General features: G+C 56.8%; 1 protein-coding gene across 2 annotated transcripts in view; it reads right to left on the reverse strand.

Annotated features, from left to right (window-relative positions):
* Positions 1-2,985: 2,985 nt before the first annotated feature.
* The window catches only part of SBK1 (SH3 domain binding kinase 1), a 46,622-nt gene continuing 29,793 nt past the window's right edge, over positions 2,986-19,814 (reverse strand). For both annotated transcript variants that reach the window (XM_041747505.1, XM_041747507.1), the window contains exons 2-4: positions 5,376-5,608; positions 4,468-4,670; positions 2,986-3,899 (exon numbers count right to left, since the gene is read on the reverse strand). In XM_041747505.1, coding sequence (XP_041603439.1) covers positions 3,045-3,899; positions 4,468-4,670; positions 5,376-5,601 — 1,284 coding nt within the window. In that variant the 5' untranslated portion in view covers positions 5,602-5,608 and the 3' untranslated portion in view covers positions 2,986-3,044. The remainder of the gene's footprint in view (positions 3,900-4,467; positions 4,671-5,375; positions 5,609-19,814) is intronic.

Consider the following 19,814-nt stretch of genomic DNA (forward strand, 5'->3'; position numbering starts at 1 on the left):
TGTCTGTCAGGTTCAAAGTTCAGGAGTAGTTCTGCGTGTCCCCTCCCTGCTCCACCCGTATCTGAGGCAAGACAGCCACCCAGTGGTAATTTTTCTAGACTTTTGTTTATTTTATAGCAATTGTCATGATTAGAGAAGTAAATAACACATTTAAAAACCTTCTCAGGGCCAAAGGATGCCAGAGTATTTACAAACACATGGTGGGGGTGTGTGTGTGTGGCGAGACATGAGGGGCTGGGGCTCGGGGGCCCCGGATTCCGCCCAAACCCTGAGCCAGGCTTGGGTGCTGATGTTAGCCACCACGACTGTCCCACGGGCCACAGCGCGGGCTCAGGGAGTATTGGCAGCTCTGCTCGGTGGGCCTGATGGGAGGCCCTCTAGCTAACCTGTGGCCCTGCCTCCCGCCCAGGGGGCTCCCCACACCCCACAGGCCAGCTCAGAGGGGTCTCTGGGAAGCACCGAAGGACGGGGCAGTGTGGGGGCCTAGGGGCTGGGACAGAGATCGAGGATGACCCGGCCTGCCCGGAGTGGGACACACACATACACACACACATACACACACACTTTCACAGAAGAATCGAAAGAGGAAGATTTTGTGTGTTGTCTTCTAAGTCTTCGTGTCTACGGTGTTATTAATTTTTTGCTATTTGTTTCTTCGACAGTGACGTAAACTGAGGTAAACATCTGTAACCAACACCTCTCCTAAGGGGCAAAGGGTCCCAGCCCAACTAGCAGAGGTGGTGGTGGTGGTGGTGGCGGCGGCGGCAGCAGGGCCCCGACAGCTAGGGAACAGGCCTGGCTGGGGTCCTGCTCCCGAGTGGGGCAGTTGCTGGCCCTCTCTGTGCCTCTGAACACAGGGGCTGGGCTACGTAACTACAGTCCCCTTTCCAACTCTAACATTCTAGATACTACGACGAGGGAGAAACTCCCGAATAGGATCTTAACAGAGAGAGAGAGAGAGAGAGAGCGCACGGCGAGGGACATCTACTTGGAATCTTGCGTCCGTGTTATTGCAGGAGAGACAGGATGTCGAGAGGCCTAAGGCAAAAGGAGACGTCGCGGCTGGGAGAGAGAGGTGGCCCGGGTGGGCTCCAGCTGGGCCGGGGGCAGTGATGGGGGGCCTTCTCTGAGACAGGGCCCATGGTGGGAGGAGGGTTTGCTACTTACCTGGCATGTGGAGGGCCCTGGGGCCCACTGCAGAGGTGGGTCTCAAGTGGGCGGGCACACCGAAGAGGGGAGGGCCAGGCCCTGGGGCAACCGCACACTTTGTAAACTGGACCCGGGCAGGGCAGGGGGACCTATAGCCCTTTTGCGCGGTGGGAATGAGGGAGGAGTGGAGAGGTGGGGGCTCCAGGCCAGAGGGTAGTCGGGCCCTCTCTGGTCAGCCGGTGGGGCTCATCAGACGGCCCCCTCGAATGGCCTAGAACCCCAGTAGGACCCTGGCAGGTGTGGCCCTGGATGGTGGAGGGGACCCTGCCAGGCAGGAGTGGCCTCACCCATGTTGAGGTTATTGCGGGGTCCTGGGCCTCCACAGCAAGGGCAGGGGTCACGAGGGAACACTGGGGGAGGTTGGGGTCCTGTGTTGCTGCCTAGGGGCCCGAACCAACCTGCGGGTGCTTCCTGGCCAGATTCCCTGAGGGGCGCGTGGTGAAGCGTAGGCCTGGACACCTGCTGGCAGCTGTCTGGGTTGGATCCTGGGGCCAGGAGGAGCTGCTGAGGCGTCTGGATGCCATCGCTGAACACACAAGACTACACGCATACATGTGGACTCTACTCACACTCATGGGGCACACACCGATTCACCCCCCCACCCTGTGTTTCCACAGACCCCCATCCTCGTTCCCACTGCATCCTCACACCCACAGGGGCACACTCCAGTACCAGGACTTTGGGATGGCGGCAGCCGTAGGCTGACATGTTGGTCCCCAGCATGGGGACCCAGGGGGATTCCTGGCCCATATCACCTTGCCACTGCCGGCCAGAAGTCCGGCTGTGTCTGGGCTCAGAGGGTGAGCACCCAGAGGATCTGAGGTCCCGGGCCTGGGGAAGTGTGGCCGGAGCGGGGAGCTGGGCCGGCCTGGGGCTCTACACTCACTCCCCCTGTCCTGGGGACGCCTGGGCACTGAGGCCCCCTCTGGCAGCCCTTCCCTCTGCGACTTTGCCGGGCAATTTCTGGGGAGGACACAGAGGGCTTCTAGAGCGCACCTGTCGGGGTCGGTTGCCCTTCTCAGGGGCTCAGTGTTCTCATCGGTAAATGGGTTGTGGGGGTCACCAGGTTCTTCTGGCTTGTGCCAGCACACACACACACACACGCACACACACACACGCACGCGCACACACACTTGTGCCACATCCAGACATTTGCTACATTTTGCAGAGGGCTTGGCCTCTCCCGGCAGCCTCCTAGGAAAGGGGCAGGGCGCAGCTGAGCAACATTCAGCCCTCAGCTCCTGGCCCTCTCCTCCCCGCCAGCGTCCGGCCCGACGCGTCCTTCCTCTTCTGTGCCCGGGTGCGTGCGGGGGGTGGGGGTGCGGGTAGGGGTGGGGTGGGGGGGCTGGGGGTCCAAGGCTGGGGCGGCCAGGAGAGGGGATTGGGGGTGGGGCTGCGGGACGGTCTGCCAGGGGGTGCGAAGGGCCGGGGGCAACTGGTCAGGGTTCCGGGGTCCGGGACGGTGTGTGCCTGTGGGGGGAGGGGGTCTGCCCGCAAGCTCTCTTGCTCCGGTGTCCGGTGTCCGGGGGCCTCTGAATCCTCGGGTCTGTGGGCTCGGCTCCGGTGCGCCCAGCCCCCGCCCCACAAGCGGGCAAGAGGTCCTTGGGTGGCTGAGCCGCGCCCGCCCGCGCCCGCGCTCCTGCCTCGGCCGCCGCGGGGGGTGGGGCGGGGGGAAGGCGGTCGGACTCGCAGCGGCCCCGCCCCCGCCCCCGCCCCCGCCCCCACCCCCGGCGTGGCGCGCGCGGGGCGCGGGTGCGGGCGGTCCCGGCGGCGCTGCGGGCGGCGGCGGCGGCGGCGGCGGCGGCGGCGGCGGCGGCGGCGGGGGCGGGGCGGGCTCAGACGCAGATCTCGATGGCCGTGGCCAGCACCACCTGCCCTTTGCTCTTGTCCGCGCGGCCGTCCGTCCTGCCGGGGGGCCCCGGGGGCGCCAGGCCGGCCTCGGGCACGGGCACGGGCACCGGCACGGGCACGGGCACCGGCACGGGCACCGGCACCGGCGCGGGCGCGGGCCCCACGGCGGGGGCCGCGGGCCGGGAGCCGCTGCCGCTCTCGGTCAGCACCGTCCGCTTGAGCGGCCCGGGAGCCTCGAGGCGCAGCGGCCCGGCGGGCGGGCGGTCCCCGGCGGGCTTGCGCGCGCGGTGCGAGGGCCGGCGCCGCAGCTCGGACGTGAGCTCGTGCTTGAGGAAGCGGAACACCTCCTTGGCCGGGCCGCGGCGCTCGGGCTCCAGGGCCAGCAGGCGCTGGAACATGCGCAGCGCGGGCTCGGTGAAGCGGCGCCACTGCGACGGCAGCCCCGGCAGGCGGCCCCGCTGCCAGCGCACGAACTCCTCGAAGAAGGCGTCCGCGCCCGACGCCGCCTCCCACGGGAAGTTGCCGGTGAGCACGCAGAAGATGAGCACGCCGAAGGCCCACACGTCCACGCCGGTGTCCACCGCGAAGCCGTCGGCGCGGCCCGCCTGGCACACCTCGGGCGCCGTGTAGGGGATGGTGCCGCTGACCCGCTTCACGCGGCAGCCCACGCGGCGCGTCATGCCGAAGTCGGCCAGCTTCACGCGGCGGCACTCGCGGTCGAACAGCAGCACGTTCTCGGGCTTGATGTCGCGGTGCACCAGCTGCCGCCCGTGCATGAAGTCCAGCGCCAGGCCCAGCTGCTGCACGCAGCGCTTCACCGTGTCCTCGGGGAGCCCCACCTGCGGGGGGCGGCGCTCAGGGACGCTGGTCCAGGGCCCCAGGTCCGCCGTCCCGTCCATCCCCCCCCTCCCCACTGCTGCCAGTCCCCTCTGGCCTGTGCCCCTACCTGCTGCCTGCCCCCACCCCACCGCGGGGGTGCTCCTGCTCCCAGTCTGGCCCGCTAGTCTTCACCCCGCACCCTTCTCCCCTGCTCACTGGCGCCCCCGCCCGCACCATCTCACCAGCTCCTGGCGGCAGCGATTGCGCTGCTTCCCTCATGGGGACCTAAGGCTCTGAGAGGCCCTGCCATTGGCCACCTGGGCGCCAGAGCTGACTCGCACCTAGCAGGCACCACAAATGCAGAGCCAGGAGCCGGGAACCCTCCTGGCACTCCCCCTGCTCCAGGAGGCCCCTGGAGGCCCTGCCGCCTCATCTCCCCTCTGGTGTCCCCACTGTTCCTACGTAGCTGCTGAGGAAGGTGCCCACTAGACCTTGTCCCATCCTCCAGCTGTCGCCCTTGGAGTGCCTGGCTTGGCTGTCCTGGGGCCAGGAGGCCCTTTCCTGTCCCTGCACCACCACACCATGTACCTGAGGAGGAATGATGTCAAACAGGTCCCCGGCAGGCGCATACTCTTGGGCAAAGACATAGCAGTCCTCCGTCTCAAAAACCACGTCAAAGACCTTGATGATGAAGGGGCTGGAGGAGAGGCTGTTGGTGATGCTCACCTCCCGCAGGAAGTTCTTCAGCTTGGTCTTGTTCTTGTTCACAAACTTCAGTGCCATTTTCGTGCCTGATGGGGCAGCAGCCACAGCAGTGAAGGCCACTGTCCCTGCGCCCCTGCACCTGACATCCCCGAGACAGCGTGAGCCTGTCCATATCTTACTGGTAGGAAACTGAGACCCAGCAAAGAGGAAGGGACTTGCCAGAAGCCATGCAGGGAAGTCATGCAGTTCCTGCCCCTGACTGGCTGTGAGCCTATGGCGTGGGGAAGGCATCGCACTCCTGGTTTAGTGAGAAGATTCTGGGGCAGACTACTGGGGCCTGGCCCTGGCTCTCTAGTTGCATGACCTTAGATGACTGACTGGATCTCTGGGTCTCAGTGTCCTCATCTGAGAAATGGAGTTGGCCATTCTGACCTCCCAGAGAGATCACCTACCTCTCCTTAAGAAGGGTGCTCTGTCTCCAAGGACCCACCCTCAGCTTTGTCCACTTCCCTGGGGTCAGCTATCACTAATATGCCGGTGATTCCCCAAACACCACTGCCAGCCCTGACTTCTCTCCTGACCTCAGCTGGCCCCAAGCAGCCCACCCTCCAGTCTGGGCTCTGTACCTCCCTCTCAGGTCTCCCTGGGCTGTTCAGGTTGCATCTCTCCCCCTGGACCACTAACTGTGTCTCCCTGCTGACTTCTTGGCTCCTGAAGAGAGTCCCCGAGAGCCCCAGACAAGTCCCCACCCTGGCCCTCAAAATTGGCCACCCTGTGGCCCAGATGCTCACCTGTGCCCTTATAGGCCACCAAGTCGACCTTCCCATAAGTGCCCTTGCCTAGCTCCCGGACGAGCTCGTAGTGCTTGGTGACATCGCTAGCTGCTAGTGTGCGGAGGGTCAGTGCCTGCATGTCTTCAGTGAGGAGGGGCACGCCTGCACCCAGCCCAGGGGCAGTCCCTGGCCCACAGCAGGGCAGGGAGCGGGGTGGCTCGGGCTCTGGGCAGCCCACGCTCATCTTCTCCCTGTTATGGGGGATGTGGCATGAAATGTGACGTCAAGCTGGGGGCCCCCTAGTCCACCCACCTCCTCCCTCCCCAGTACCTAGGGCCCTGGGACGCCAGGCTCAAAATGGCCACAAGGGGGCGACAAGCATCTTTGTTGGATCCCCTTTCCCCAAAGCATCAGGGCCTTGGGCTGAGCCAGCACTCCCAGGAGACACCAGTCACTGCCCCCACAGTCCCCACTGGGTACCACCAGCCTGTCTGTCTCAAGCTGTCATCCAGACACAGCATTGGACAAGGCACACACTCATAACCTATGTCACACAAAGACACTCCACAGACCAAGTCCACACGGGTGCTCCGATTCACAGATATTGATCAGCACCTGCTGTTGGCCAGGGGCTTGCTGTTCAGAGACATGAGGACGCAACACTAACAAGCACATAAGAATCCCACCCTCATGGGACTTATGTTCCAAGGAGGGTGATGGACAATAAACCTAGTGAACACATGAATTATATATTATGATAAAATGTGGTCTGGGCTTTTGAGAACAGAAGGCAGGAGGTGGGGAAGGTGATATCTGAGGGCAGGGGTCACAGTATCAAATTCCTCAACCAAGTAGTCTCAGCCCAAACTCTGGCAGGATGGCACAGATATGGCCACACACCCAACCACGGCCTTCTACCCCTGCCCCTCCACAGACACCACCGCCCTGCTCAGGTACATGTGTCCTCTCAGGGTGCTACCCAGCCTCCCCCAGTCTCACCCAGACACAAGGCAGAGTGCAGGTCCCGCAAAGACCCACCCCGCCCTAGCCCCACCCTCCACATTCATAGCCTGACTGACCCTTATGGGACTCACACAAACTACACCCAGGCATCAGAGGTACTGAGTCTGTCCCCAGTCGGTGTTGGGGGGCAGAGAGCTGCCGTGCAGAGAGTCCAGCAAATGCCCATCTGGGGCCTGCATTTCTTGTCTGTCAAGTGTGTGTGTGTGTGTGTGGGGGGGGGGTGTTGGGCTGGGGAGTGGAGCTTCCAGGAGCAGGTGTCCACGTGTCTGTGCGTGTACCAGCAGGAGAGGCACAGAATCCTCCATAAGCTGAGTCCCAGGAGCCTGCCTCTCAGTGCACCTCCTCTGCCCTCACCTCACTCCCTCCTACCTCCAAGTCCCAGGTGACTCAGCCAGCATTCCCCCAGCCCCCCACCTCTACAAGACGGCCCAGGGCTCTCAGAGAGAAAGCAGGCTTGGAACCAGCTGGCCTGGCTTTGAATCTAGCTGTCACCTGCTTAGCTGGATGGCCTTGGGCGAGTACCTTCATCTTTCCTTGCCTTAATTTTCCATCCACATAAAGGATATAACAAGCCTTGTCCCTATGGGCTTGTGACTTCCTAAATGACTTAGCCAGGGTACACAGTAAGTGCTCTCTAAGTGCCAGGTGTCGTGTGCCCTCAGTAGTGTGATCTGTGTTCTCCCTCAGCTGAGCCAGCAGAGGCCGTGAGTAGGGGTGGGCTCTCCGGGAGCCCCTCTGTGCTCCCCCTGGCCCAGCCGCTCCCCTGCCAGTCTCCTCCTCTGCCTTCCCCTTCCCTCTTGGCACGACCCAGACTCCCACTTCACACAGAGAGGAGGAACATCAGGAGGGAACTTCCTGGCCTCCCACCCAGCCCCAAACGGAGCTCCATCTGCACGTCCTCCGGCTGGCTGGGAGAGCAGGGGGCCCTCTTCCCCTCCTCTGATTTGGCTCCTGCCCCTTCTGCTGCCTCAGGATCCTGCTCCCCCAATCAGCCCCCTTCCCCTCCATTCATGAGCAAGCCCTGTTCTATAGAACCTTCCCCTGCCACATCCACTGCCTTTCCCTTCCTAATTCCTTTGGTCTGAACATATGCCAGGAGTCTGTCTGAAACGCCACATGAAAGCCCTCAGAGGGGCTGGCCTGGAGCTTGCATCAGCCTGTCTCAGAGACCCCCCGAGGGGGAGGGATGGTGCCAGGCCCAAGGACTCGGGGTCCTGCTGCCCCTACCGCCGCCACCCTCCATGTGCTGAACCCAACTGGGCCATGGCACCTGTCACCAGGTCTCTGCAGTCCCAGCCCTGGCTGGATAGCACTGGGTCCTTCTTACTGCAGCCACCAACTAGGCTAAAGTGGACGGCCTCTCTCCACGATGGTCTTGCCCTGCTTTCTGGGCTGGAAGGGGTCACCCCTCCTGACCTCTGTCCAATGCCCATACACAGTGGGAGTGCGGTTCTGAGTGAGGAAACATGGGCCATCTGCTTTGATGCAGCAGGGAGAGGGAAGGCCGTTTGTGGGTGAGCGGCCTCAGGCCCTTTCTGAGGGGAGTGTGGGCCTCTCCCCCAGGGGTTCCGGTGAGTACACCCCCTCGATGCCTTGAACTCTTCCCCCTGGCCGCCAGTGAGAGGCTGCGAGCTGCTCTGCTGACCTACTTCTCCTGATGTGTGGACTCTGTGACCGTTGCTGTGCTGGGCAGGCCGTGGGTGTGCAGGCACAGGGGCACACGGGTGTGCAATGCTTCCACTTCGGGCTTTGGCCCTGCCATTTTGGGCTGTGTCTGCATCCTCTGGGAGACTGACTGGCAGCTGCAAGTTGCTAGCTCTTCTTCCCTCTCTCCCCTCCTCCCTCAGCCAGAGACTGTTGGGTGCGTGGCTCATCTCATCCCTGCTGCTTTGGCCTCAGAGCTGCACCGTGCAGCCACCAGTCTGGGTCAGGCGCACAGCCACAGCGGGGTGGGTCTGGGCCCCACATCTGCTGTCTGCATCCAGGTTCAGCCCTTTGACCACCACTCTGCACTGCCTCTCTCTGGTCTCCTTTGCCGGGTTTGCTGCCTGCCTTTACCTACCCCCGCACCAGCCGCGATCTTCTGGGTCTCCACCCTCAGGTCCCCCTCCTCCAGGAAGCCTTCCTGCTGCCCTGGGTGCTGATTTCTGCCTCTGCCGAGCCCCAGGATTCACACAGCGTCTGTGCGTGTCTCTGACAGTTCCTGTTGAATGTCTTGGGGTGGTCTCAACCCTGTCCCATCTGTCCCCATCAACAGACCAAGAGCTCCCTGGGGGTAGGGGCTACATATGATCCAACTTTCTTTCATCCCTTCCCTTGGTTCCCAGGACCCAGTTTTGGGGGTCTTCACTACTGACCCGTCCCTCCTTCATGACCTCCCCCCACCCCACCCCCCGCCCCTTTCAGGCCTGTTCTCTGCAAGGCATCGGCAGGCAACAAGGAATTAATCCACACAGCCTGCGTCACAGCCCCAGGTACACACTGCCTCTGACCCAGTTACCACGCATGTGATTTAAGAGTCACAGTGGGGAGTGACAGAAACAGCACGGGCCTCAGGGCTCAGCAGGCTTGCCCTTGATCCTGCCGCACGCCACTTGTTAGCCGGGTGACCTTGAGCCAGTCACTTGTCTGGGCCTCGGCGGCCACACTGTTACAACCAGGAAATCACAACAATGAAACAGCAGCAGCTACCACTGACATTGGGCCCTGCTCTAAGGATGAGCTCATCTTCACGATACAGCGGATGAGTGTTCTCATGATCCTTGTTTTAGGGGCACAGAGGGCCTAGAGAGCTTGCCCAAGGTCACACGGCTCGCGTTGGGATTGGCTCCAAAGTCGGTGCTCTTAACTACTGTTTTCCCAAGTCAGAATGTTGGAGCGTCTCGTCTGGATCCCTGGGTATCCAAGTGGGGAAACTGAACCCAGGAGAGCACAAAGCCTGAGCCAAAGCTACTCATGCCTTGCTGGGCCACCGCTGAGAGCGGCTTGGGTGGCAGGTACTGTCCAGGTGCTTCCCATGTATTAACTCACTTAATCTTCACAGCAGCAGGTTCAGAGCAACTTCTTTCAGGCGGGGGCTCGAGGCCAGACAGTAAAGGAAGACACACTGGTTCCCCGAGCACTTGAGGGCATATACGCCTGCCTGGCATTGGCAGGAACTTGACCTAAAATGATTTTTACCTTCATCACCATTGCCTGTGGATTTGGTGACTGTGAACTTCCCACCAGCAGGTGATGGAGGCCCGTGGCTACCCTCTTCCCCTCCCCTTCCATCCTGTGCGGTTGACACTACTATCCACACTCAAGCTGACTGTGCTGTTCCGGGGGACCCCACAGGCCTTGCACCTCAAGTGTGTGTCCTCACTGGCCCCGAGGGAGGCCCTTGGTTTCCCGTCTGTTGCTGAAGGCAGGTGGGTGTCACCCGGTCTTCTCAGCAGCAGCCGTTGCACTCTCGCCCTGTGGGCTGGGTCTTCCGCCACAAGCCAGGAGGGCTTCCCAAGCACGAAGCAAGACAGAACCGCCTACCACTTCCTGTTGGCAGGTGGCTTGAGCTGGGTACCTCTCTTATAAAAACTACACCCAATGCATAACCCAACTCAGGCCCACTTTGGAACCTCTCCTCCCTATCACACACACATACACACGGTGCCAGCCTGGCAAAATTTCACTGAGTCCTCGTAAGTATCCTGAGAAGGAGGGCAAGATGTCTCCTGTTTTTTTTTTGTTTTTTTTTTTAAACAGCTTAACTTTGTATACATCACAAAATTTACCCACAGAAGGTATACAATTCAATGATTTTAGTAAGTATCCATTGCCACAACCAAGCGATACTTTTATATATATATATATATATATATATATATATATATATATATATTTATAGATGAAGCACAGAGGCCCAGGAAGTTGGTGATTGACTATGGAAACTTTGTGTTTCCTCTTTTATAATACAGAGCTGCTGCTGGAAAGCAGCTGTCAGCAGGGAACTAACTATACAGTTCCTGCTCGCCTCACATCTAGGTGTGGCCACGTGACCAGTTTCCCCAGTTGAACGTGAGCAGAAACGACAATGGCTGTCACTCCTGGGTGGGGTCTCTTGAGAGTGGGCGGGGCTTCTCTATTCTCTCTTCTATACCTGGGCTTGATTCAGAGGCCTCCTGGGTTCTATAAGACAGTGAAGCTAGGAGCTAGGAGGAGCCTGGGTGCTTGGCTGTGGGAGGTCTCCTGCTGATGAGGATGACCCACTCAGCATTTTATGGAAGCCAGAAGTAAATATCTGTTGTGTTAGACTGCTGAGCTATAGGAGCTTATTTGTTATAGCAGCTAGAACTACGCTAATCCAGGGATTATGTAGCAAAGAAGCCAAAGAGCTAGGACTTGAACCTCTGTGTGTCCAACTGCCTGGAGGATGACCAGTCTGTAAAGAGTGGGGGGCCTGCTCTAATCTTGTCTCTTGGGAAAATAAGAATACTGGTAAATATATATTGAGTGTTCCCATATGCCAAGTGCTGGGCTAACCATAATGGATTAAATTATTGGACAATCACAAGTCTAGGCAGTAGGTGCTACCATTATTACCTCATCTTACAGAAGGGACAGTGATGTATTGATGGGCTAAGTAATTTGGATTTTAATATAGGGTGTCAGGCTTCAGGTCCCATGCTTGTATATACTGTGTCCTCTGAGGCTCCTGAGGGTAAACCCAAGCAGAGAGCAACCCCAAATGAGACCGTTCTCACGTCACATCAGGGAGGAAATGCATTCTCTATCACTGGGGGTAGAGAAGCAGAGACTGGATGCCCATCTGTTGGAAAATTGGAGGGTGGGGGTGGGGGTGAGGTTGGACCAAGTGCCATCAGCCAGTCAGTCCTTTCTTACTTTCACTCTGGGAGTCTAATTCTCTTTCCCCATGCCCATGTCCCCTCCCTCAGGTCACCACACCCATGCTGTGCCCTTAGCACAGGCAAGCCCCAAGGGTATCCTTAACAAAGTCCTGTCTGGAAGGATTCCTTTGAATAGACGATTGTTGCTGGGTAGTGGGTCACTGCTCTGGGTTGGTCTTATTATTAAAAGCCACGTGACAAATGCAGCCATAAGCCATTATTTCAGGTATTGAGTGGGGACAGGGGGCCTGCTTCACTTTGCTTCTATGTAGAGTGAGGGGCTGTAGCCTCACTCCCCTAGCCTACATGGCTGAGCTGGCTTGGGATCCCCCCAGCCCCCTTTCCTGCCTCTAGGCTTCTCCCTCCAAGGCCTCCTTATCTATGTCTTAAAACCACATTTAACCCACTCCTTGCCTTGCTCAAGCATTTTCAGTGGCTTCTTGAGTCAGCCTCTGGTGTTTTTCCTGCTCAGCATGAATATCCCTCTCTCAGGCCATGTATTTCAGGAGGGTTGTCTACTGAAGATCCATCCCATCCACCAGATCACTATGACTGGTTTGGAGATGAACCTGTGACCAAAGGGGACCCACTGGGATCTAGACCTAGGACTCTGGATGCAGCTATTAGGAAAGAGATACCTCCTGACCCCGGGATGCAAAGCGGGAGGACAAAGTCTGGAACTGTGGGGACTGGCTTTGCCGCCATGTGGGGATTGCCTGCCCGAGAATGAAGCATCAGAGAAGAAAGGCAGAGCCGTAAAGTAGAGAGGTTTCTGATGACTCTGGGCACCTGGGTGTAGGCATGACTAAAGCCAATTATACTCCTGACCATTTTGTTTCATGCATCGATACATTTCCTTTTTGGCTTAAGCCACTTTGAGTTGAATTTATGTAACTTGCAACCTAAAGATTCCCGACAAGCGTATCTACTCAGGCCTGGGCACTGTGCTGGGTGCCGGCATGGGGTGAGTAGGTTAGAGAAATGCACCAGGTAAAAGACATGAACCTACGAATTAGGAAGGCAGACAAAATAAGGACTCAGATAATGGGAAGGCCAGAAAGGCAATGTTAAGTGCTCCAGCATTTCCAAGGAGGGCATGACAGTGGGGTCAGGGTGGCTTCCTGGAAGAGGTAACACACAAATGGGCTTTTTTGTTTGTTTGTTTGTTTGTTTTGTTTTGTTTTCCACAAATGGGCTTTGAAGGGGATTGACAATCCAGCAAGAAACCTAAGAGCTCCTTGAAAGCAAGCCCCATGCCTTAATCACCTCGGTATTCCTAGCACTTAGCCAGTGTGTGACAAATGCTAGGTGCATAATTCTTTACGTGTTTGGCAAGTTGTAACTTTTTATGTCTTGGCTTTCTTGAAATGACCCTGCAGGCACATAGTTATTTTCCCAGGGGTTGTGTGAGGTATCATTAGCCCCATTTTAACGACGCAGAGACTGATGGCCAGAAGAAAACAGTGATTTGTTCAAAATCACACAGAAGGTCAATGGCAGAGCTGGGCTAGAGGCCAGGACATCTGTAGGGTGAGGTGTGCTCTCCCTCTCACAGCCCAGCCTGAGCACAGCAGAGGGGGGGGGGGGGGGGCGTGGCTGGGAGTGACACTGGTGGGGACAGAGAGCCTAGAGGTGCTACGCAAGAGGAAAGTGATATAACTGTAACACTAAGGATTCCGGATGTGTGCCAAGACTTCACCGAAATTAACTTATCTAAGCCTCACAATATCTTACGACACAGGGACTGTATTCACCCCAACTTACAGATGAGGAAACTGAGGCCCAGAGCACTCATGTCACTTGATCAAGATCAAGATCAAGATCATCCAATAAATGGCAGGGCTCAGATTCAAAGCCAGGCACTGTCACTGCAGTGTCCAAAAGCCTAACCACTCTCTTTCATTGCTCCTAAACTGATACGGTGCAAATCATCACTCATTCTCCATATGCCAGTGCTTCATATCGGGGCTGTCATTGTCACAGCAACCCCATGTTGCATATCAGAATGCTGAGGCTCAGAGGGGTTAAGCTGCCTGCCCAAGGCCACTCAGCTGGTAAAGGGTAGAGACAAAGACTGAACACTGAACTTCCCGGCCCATCTCCTCTTCTCTACTCTTGGTCTCTGGCCCTTCTGTCTTCAGCACCACAGGCGAGGACAGCACCCAGGCCCGCCCAGCACCAAGTGCAAGGCTAGGAGAGGCGGGAGGAGGGGAGCCCACCCCCCCCCCCCCCCCCGCAGCCATCCTGGTCCCTCGGGTACTGCAGGAACTTCCTAACTGGTCCCTCCACCCCCCACCACAATCGTTCCCTGACCCAGCAGCCAGGGAGCCTGGCAGGAACCACTCAGGGCACATTGTTCCCCAGCTCAGCACTCACACCCACCCTCAGCTCCCATTTCATTCCAGAGTCCTTACAAGGGCCCTCAATTTACCCATCTGACCTGTCTCCTCCTTCCCTCTGCTCCAGACACACTGGTCTCCCTGCTGTTCCCCAAACATGACAGCTCCTGGCCTGGGGGTGGTTCCCTCTGCCCTTAAACGGCCATATGGCTCCTTTCCCCTAAGTTCTGCTCAAATAACATCTTCTCAGCTTGGGCTACCTTACCGCACTCCCCTTATTCTGCCCTAGCGTCCCCCATGAGAGGATGTTACTCTAATTTATTATATAATTTATTGCCTGCCTATATCTATTGTGGCCGTCTCTCCTCCCCACTGGAACTTGAGCCCTAGGAAGGCAGGGATGTTGTTGGGTTAGTTTTGTTCACTGCGGATCCCCTAGAAGCTAGCACAGTGCCTGTACATCATAGGCACTTAATCAATATTTGGTGAATGAATGTATGAATGCGTGAACAAATCTCTGGGGAGAGGAGTGGGCACTGAGCGAACAGAGGCAGGTCAGGAATGGAACTTTTCACTTGGTACGATCCTAGGGAGTAAAAGGGTCTAGGCGTGGCTGGTGGTCTAGCAAAGCCAAAGGAAAATGCAAGGGGGCGGGGATCATGCCCATCTGCCCAGGCTCAACAGCCCAGGGCTGTGATACACCCCACCCCCACCGGCCCCCTGGGAAGGGCCAGAGGAGGAGTGGCCCAGCCCATGCTCAGGAAGGGTGAGACTCCTGGGGCAGGACACCCCACCCTGAACAGAGCCTTTCTTATGTCCCCAAGGCAGGTGCCCCAGTCTGGCTCTCTGCTGTTCGCTACCTTCCCTAGAGGGGTCCTTGACCCTCCTTTGTTTACCTTAGTGCAGAATTCAGTTCACATGTGGGTTCTCTTATCTGCTGCCAGGGAGTGGGGAGGGGACCCAGAGCCTGGTCCTTGGCCCTAGAGAAAGGTCTATGAGGTGCTTGGAAGAACACAAGCCCCTGTTACTGGTCCCAGGGAGCTCTGGGCAGCCCTGTGTCTTTCCTTCTCTTAAGTTTTCTAATCTATGAAAAGAGCTAGGTAGTGGTTCTTATCTCTTCAGGGGTCACCGAGGCTTAGCACCCTCTCCTCTGAAAAAGTCTCCAGTCACCCCATGCACACTTCTACATGCAACACCAGGGGGTTGGGGCCTCGGAAGGAGCCCTTAAGAGATTCCAGATGAGGCCCCTCCCTCCCCTTGGTCCTTCAACACAAAGAGAGGTTCCAGCAAACATTCTATTCTGTTTAAAAGGTGGAAGAGAAGAATATTCTCAAACACCTCCTTGTCTTCCCCTCAGGGTGCAAATTCCAGCTCCATCCCTTCTTGCTGTGTGACCTCGGGCAGGTGGTACCCCTCGCCTAAGCCTCAGTTTGCCCATCAGTAAAAGGGAGCTGAGAATGCCCATCTAACTGGGTGGGTCTCTGTAAGAATGAAACCGGCATTGCCTGGACAGAGGGGACTGGGACCGGGGTTCTGTCCTGGCTTTGACAGGACTCTGCACCACCTCAGTTGAGGCCGTACCCTGACTGCACCTTGGTTTTCTTTTTCTTTTTTTTTTTTTTTTTAAGATTTTATTTATTTATTCATGATAGACACACACACACACACACACAGAGAGAGAGAGAGAGGCAGAGGGGGAAGCAGGCTCCATGCCGGGAGCCCGATGCAAGACTCGATCCCGGGACTCCAGGATCATGCCCTGGGCCAAAGGCAGGCGCTAAACCACTGAGCCACCCAGGGATCCCCACACCTTGGTTTTCTATGCTGGAAATTGGGGCTGTCTGGACTCTGCTAAATCTCACCCCCTGAACCCGCTTGATCCAGAAGGGACTTTGGAGACCATTCACCCAGCTCCCACATTTCCTGGGTGGGGAGACTGAGAGGAAGAGCGGGAATGTTCACAGGATCAAGCAGCAGAAACTGGAAATAACCTTCTTTCCACTGCCCTCCCCACTAGGGGCGGCCTGGGGTTCCCCTTGCTGTGAGGCTCTGCCTCAGCCTCCCCTCCAGCTGGCACAGTCTGCCCCTTCCCTGGGGCACATCCGTGGTGGTTATTAATAGCTTGTGACGCTATTCGCCTGCAGCTGGTGCCCAGAGCTGGAACGGGCTCTCTGCCTCTTTTCACCCTCCCCAGCCAGACCCTGTGAGGGAAGCAGCAGGCTTGGCCCTCACCCCTTCCCACCTGCCTGAGGGCCCAAGGCCTGTGGCAGCCCTTGTGGGTGTGGGAGGCGGCATGAGCCTTGTTGTTTGGGTGAGGTGGGCAGCCCAGGACCCAGAGAGATCAACAGGAGTGGAGGGCTGAGAGCACAGAGGTGGCCTGCCACTCGCGGATTGGCCCACGGGCCATGACTGGGTGTCCACCAGTGGACAGGTGGTGACCACTGAAGAGGCAGCTGGGTGAGCCAGAGGCTCCCTGAAGAGATGAGCCCATCCCTTAGCTACAGTCCTCACCTCTTCCCTGAGAACCCCCAGAGGGGGGAATGAGGATGGAGCTGAGTTCAGGAGACTGGAGCCCATATTCTGGCACTCCTGGGTAGGACCACCACCATTTCTGGCTATGAAGCTCTGGTTAAGTCACTTTCTCTGTGCCTCTATTCCTCATCAGTAAAATGGGGATGATATGGTGCAGGTTAAAGGTTATTAATAACAGCTAACAAAGGGCAGCCTGGGTGGCTCAGTGGTTTAGCACCTGCCTTTGGCCTGGGGCATGATCCTGGAGTCCCGGGATCAAGTCCCACATCGGGCTCCCTGCATGGAGCCTGCTCCTCCCTCTGCCTGTGTCTCTGCCTCTCAAGAATAAATAAATAAAATCTAAAATAAATAAATAAACCAAATTAAAAAAAAATAACAGCTAACATTTATGAACCACATAAAGTATTAAGATCTTGGGGCACCTGGGTGGCTCAGTGGTTGAGCATCTGCCTTTGGTTCAGGCTGTGATCCTGGGGTTCTGGGATCGAGTCCCACATTGGGCTCCCCACAGGGAGCCTGCTTCTTCCTCTGCCTGTGTCTCTGCCTCTCTCTGTGTCTCTCATGAATAAATAAAATCTTTTTTAAAAGTACTAAGATCTTTATGTATATATGGAGACTCATCTAAACCTCACAACCATCTTGGGAGAAGTTCATATTATTCCCATTATGTTCCTTAAAGCGCAGGAAACTGATACTCAGAGAATTTAAAATTAGGTGACATGCCTGGTGTCACACAACTAAGAAGTGGCTTAGAGATACCTGTCTGGCTCCAGAACATTCAGTAAATATTTGTTGAGCATCTCCTTTGTGCTTGGCACTGTTCTTGGATCTGGAATCCATTCAGGAACCAAACAAACAGACCTGCCCTCAAGGAGCTTATATTCTAGTTTGGAGGCAGACAATCAGAAAGGTAGCTAAGAGATGTAGGTAAGAGGGTACAAAGTCATAGAGAGGAAAGCAAAGCAGGGAGAGGTGAGGAAATGTTGGGGATGAGGGAGGAAATTATAGATGGTTGAGGGGTCAGGAAAGGCCCTAAGGACGAGGCAACAGGGGTCAGGAAAGGCCCTATGGATGAGGCAACAGATATTATGGTGGAAGAGCTTTCCTGGCAGAGGCTGAGGGAACAGTGAGGAGGCCAGCGTGACTGCAGAGTGGAGGGGGAGGGCAAGGCGCAGGAGGAGCCAAAAGAAGCAAGGAGTAAGTGGCAGCGTGTAGGGCCTTGGAGGCCATGGCAGGACCTGGCCTTCACTCTGTGACATGCACTTCAAACCACCGACTGGAGCAAACCCTTCCTGAAGCTAACCCACGTGCCAGGCTCCGGGAGGTGAAGAGACAGCATGAACCTGATCTAGCTTACCCTTAAGAGACTTGGAGTCCAGTCCCCCACAGCAATTCCACCACTGTCCTAGGCGTGGGGCTGAGGAGTAAGGGCTGAGGGAAGCCTTAGAAGCTTCTGGAAAAGGACTGGGCATGCACTGCAGATTCCCCCATGCTGCAGTGCTCGCCTGTCATGGTGTGAGCAGAGGTGAGGGAGCAGGAAAGCTGAGAGAGATGTTCAGAACTGCAGCCAGAGCCCAGGTTAGGTTCTGTGGTATCCTTCTGGCTGGCCTTGCCCTGCGAACTGTATGTGAATGGTGGGAAAGTGGCCAGAATGTTCCCTGAATCCTAGATATGGAAGCCTGAGTAAAGACCTTCATCTTCAAGTCTCCATTTTTTGTTTTTTAACCTGTAAAACTGGGGCTACCATTCCCTTTCTGCTCAGGACTTGCAGAGACTAACATTAACAGCAAACCTTCCAGGAGGGTACTCCACGCCATTCACATTCACTTAATCCTCACAGTGATCCTACAAGGCAGGTACTGGCACCACCCTCTTTGTAGATGAGAGATCTCAAGCACAGAGAGGTAAGCAAAGCACTTTGCCCAAAGTCACAAAGCAGGGTCTGGGAGTCGTGGTTTTTGATGCTAAAATATGTTAACTGGGGGCCTCACCACCCCTCCTGGAGACACTTGGGGTCAGGGCCAGCAGATATCTGGGCTCTCAGGGTGGGAAGATCTCCCTGCAGGATAGTGGGCCCTGGCTAGGGAATGGGAGGCCTTCCTGATATGATGGGGTGGGTGATCTGACAGATGCAGAGGAACTACCCTCAGAGAGAGGTGGGATTTGAGCAGCCTCTCTGAGGCCTTACCAGGAGATGAGGCGGCTCTGTCCTGTCCAGGCCCCTTTCAGGGCCATCTCAACAACCAGGGGCAGTTGGAACTTTCTCCGGCTAAAGTTGCCGGGGAGGAGAGCTGGTGCAGTGGGGAGTCCCCAGGCTTCCTCCCGCCTGGACCAGCTCATCTGCATACCCCTCAGGGTGTGGCCCAGGTGACAGTGCAGACACTTAGGTAGCAGGCACTGCTAAAGTACTTTACCTGTAACAGGCTCATTTAGGCCTCGCCATAACTCTTGAAGATAGGAGCTATTATCACCCCCATACTGCATCAGAAGAAACTGAGGCACAGGACATTGCCTTGTCCAAGGTCACATAGCTCAGGAACGGTACAGGTGGGATTTGAACCCAGGAAGTTCAAATGCCAGTTTCACTTTGGTGGCTCACAGAGGGCGGCCAAAATCCTCCCTCTGGGTTAATGTGGTGCTGTTCTCAGCAATAAATGAGAAAGCAGCGCCCAGTGTCCAGCATGGAGCACTTGACATTGAAAAATGCTCCACCGCTTCCTCCCAACCCTGATATTACACGGCTCCCCATGTGGGGGCTGAGCTGGGAATCTGGACCTGTTCTCTCTTCAGACTGAAGCCAATCTATGGCAGGGAGACAGGAGGGGCTCTAACTGGACCCTTCAGACCTATTGCTGCTGCTTCCTTAGGCCAGAAAGGGGGCTCAGGGAGCACGAGAGGGAGTAGGTGGTTTGGGTAAGACTCAGGATCTGTTGGAGGTGCTGGTCCTGGCTTTGGCCTGATGCCTAACTGCCTGGGGCAGAAAGCCTGGGAACTCACTCAGCAGAAGCCTGGCAGGTGCCTCACCTAGAAAGCAGAGGTGAGATGGAGGAGGACCTCCAACGACAGAACTGTGGTCAAGCTGCCCTGGATCGCACCCCCAGAACCTCAGCGCAAGGTTCTGGAAGGGCCCTCATAGCCTCTCAGGCTTGAACCCCACTCCACCCCACCCCCACCAGCGGCACCAAGACGCTTCATGCTCTCAAGCACCACACTGTACCAGCTCTCAAATGCTCCCTTCCCCTTTTGTGGGGACAGCAGAAGCCCTGTGGTCTCCCCAGACTGGCTATGGGGAAACCAAGGTGGCATTACCACCAAGGCTTAGTCACCCACTTGCCAATGCCCCTTTTAATAAAAGCCAATAGTGGGCAGCCCTGGTGGCCCAGCGGTTTAGCACCACCTTTGGCCCACGGCGCAATCCTGGAAACCCGGGATCGAGTCCCACGTCGGGCTCCCTGCATGGAGCCTGCTTCTCCCTCTGCCTATGTCTCTGCCTCTCTCTCTCTATGCCTCTCATGAATAAATAAATAAAATCTTTAAAAAAAATAAAAGCCAATAGTTATTGAGCTTTTTCATGTGCCAGACCCAGTCCCTCTTCATGCTTTAGCTCACTTAATCCCCCAGATGACCTTGAGGTGGGTATTATCTTTGTTTTCCACGGAAGTAAACGGAAGCTCAGGGAG

The sequence above is a fragment of the Vulpes lagopus genome, chromosome 3, assembly GCF_018345385.1.
Source record: "Vulpes lagopus strain Blue_001 chromosome 3, ASM1834538v1, whole genome shotgun sequence".
Taxonomy (NCBI): Eukaryota; Metazoa; Chordata; class Mammalia; order Carnivora; family Canidae; genus Vulpes; species Vulpes lagopus.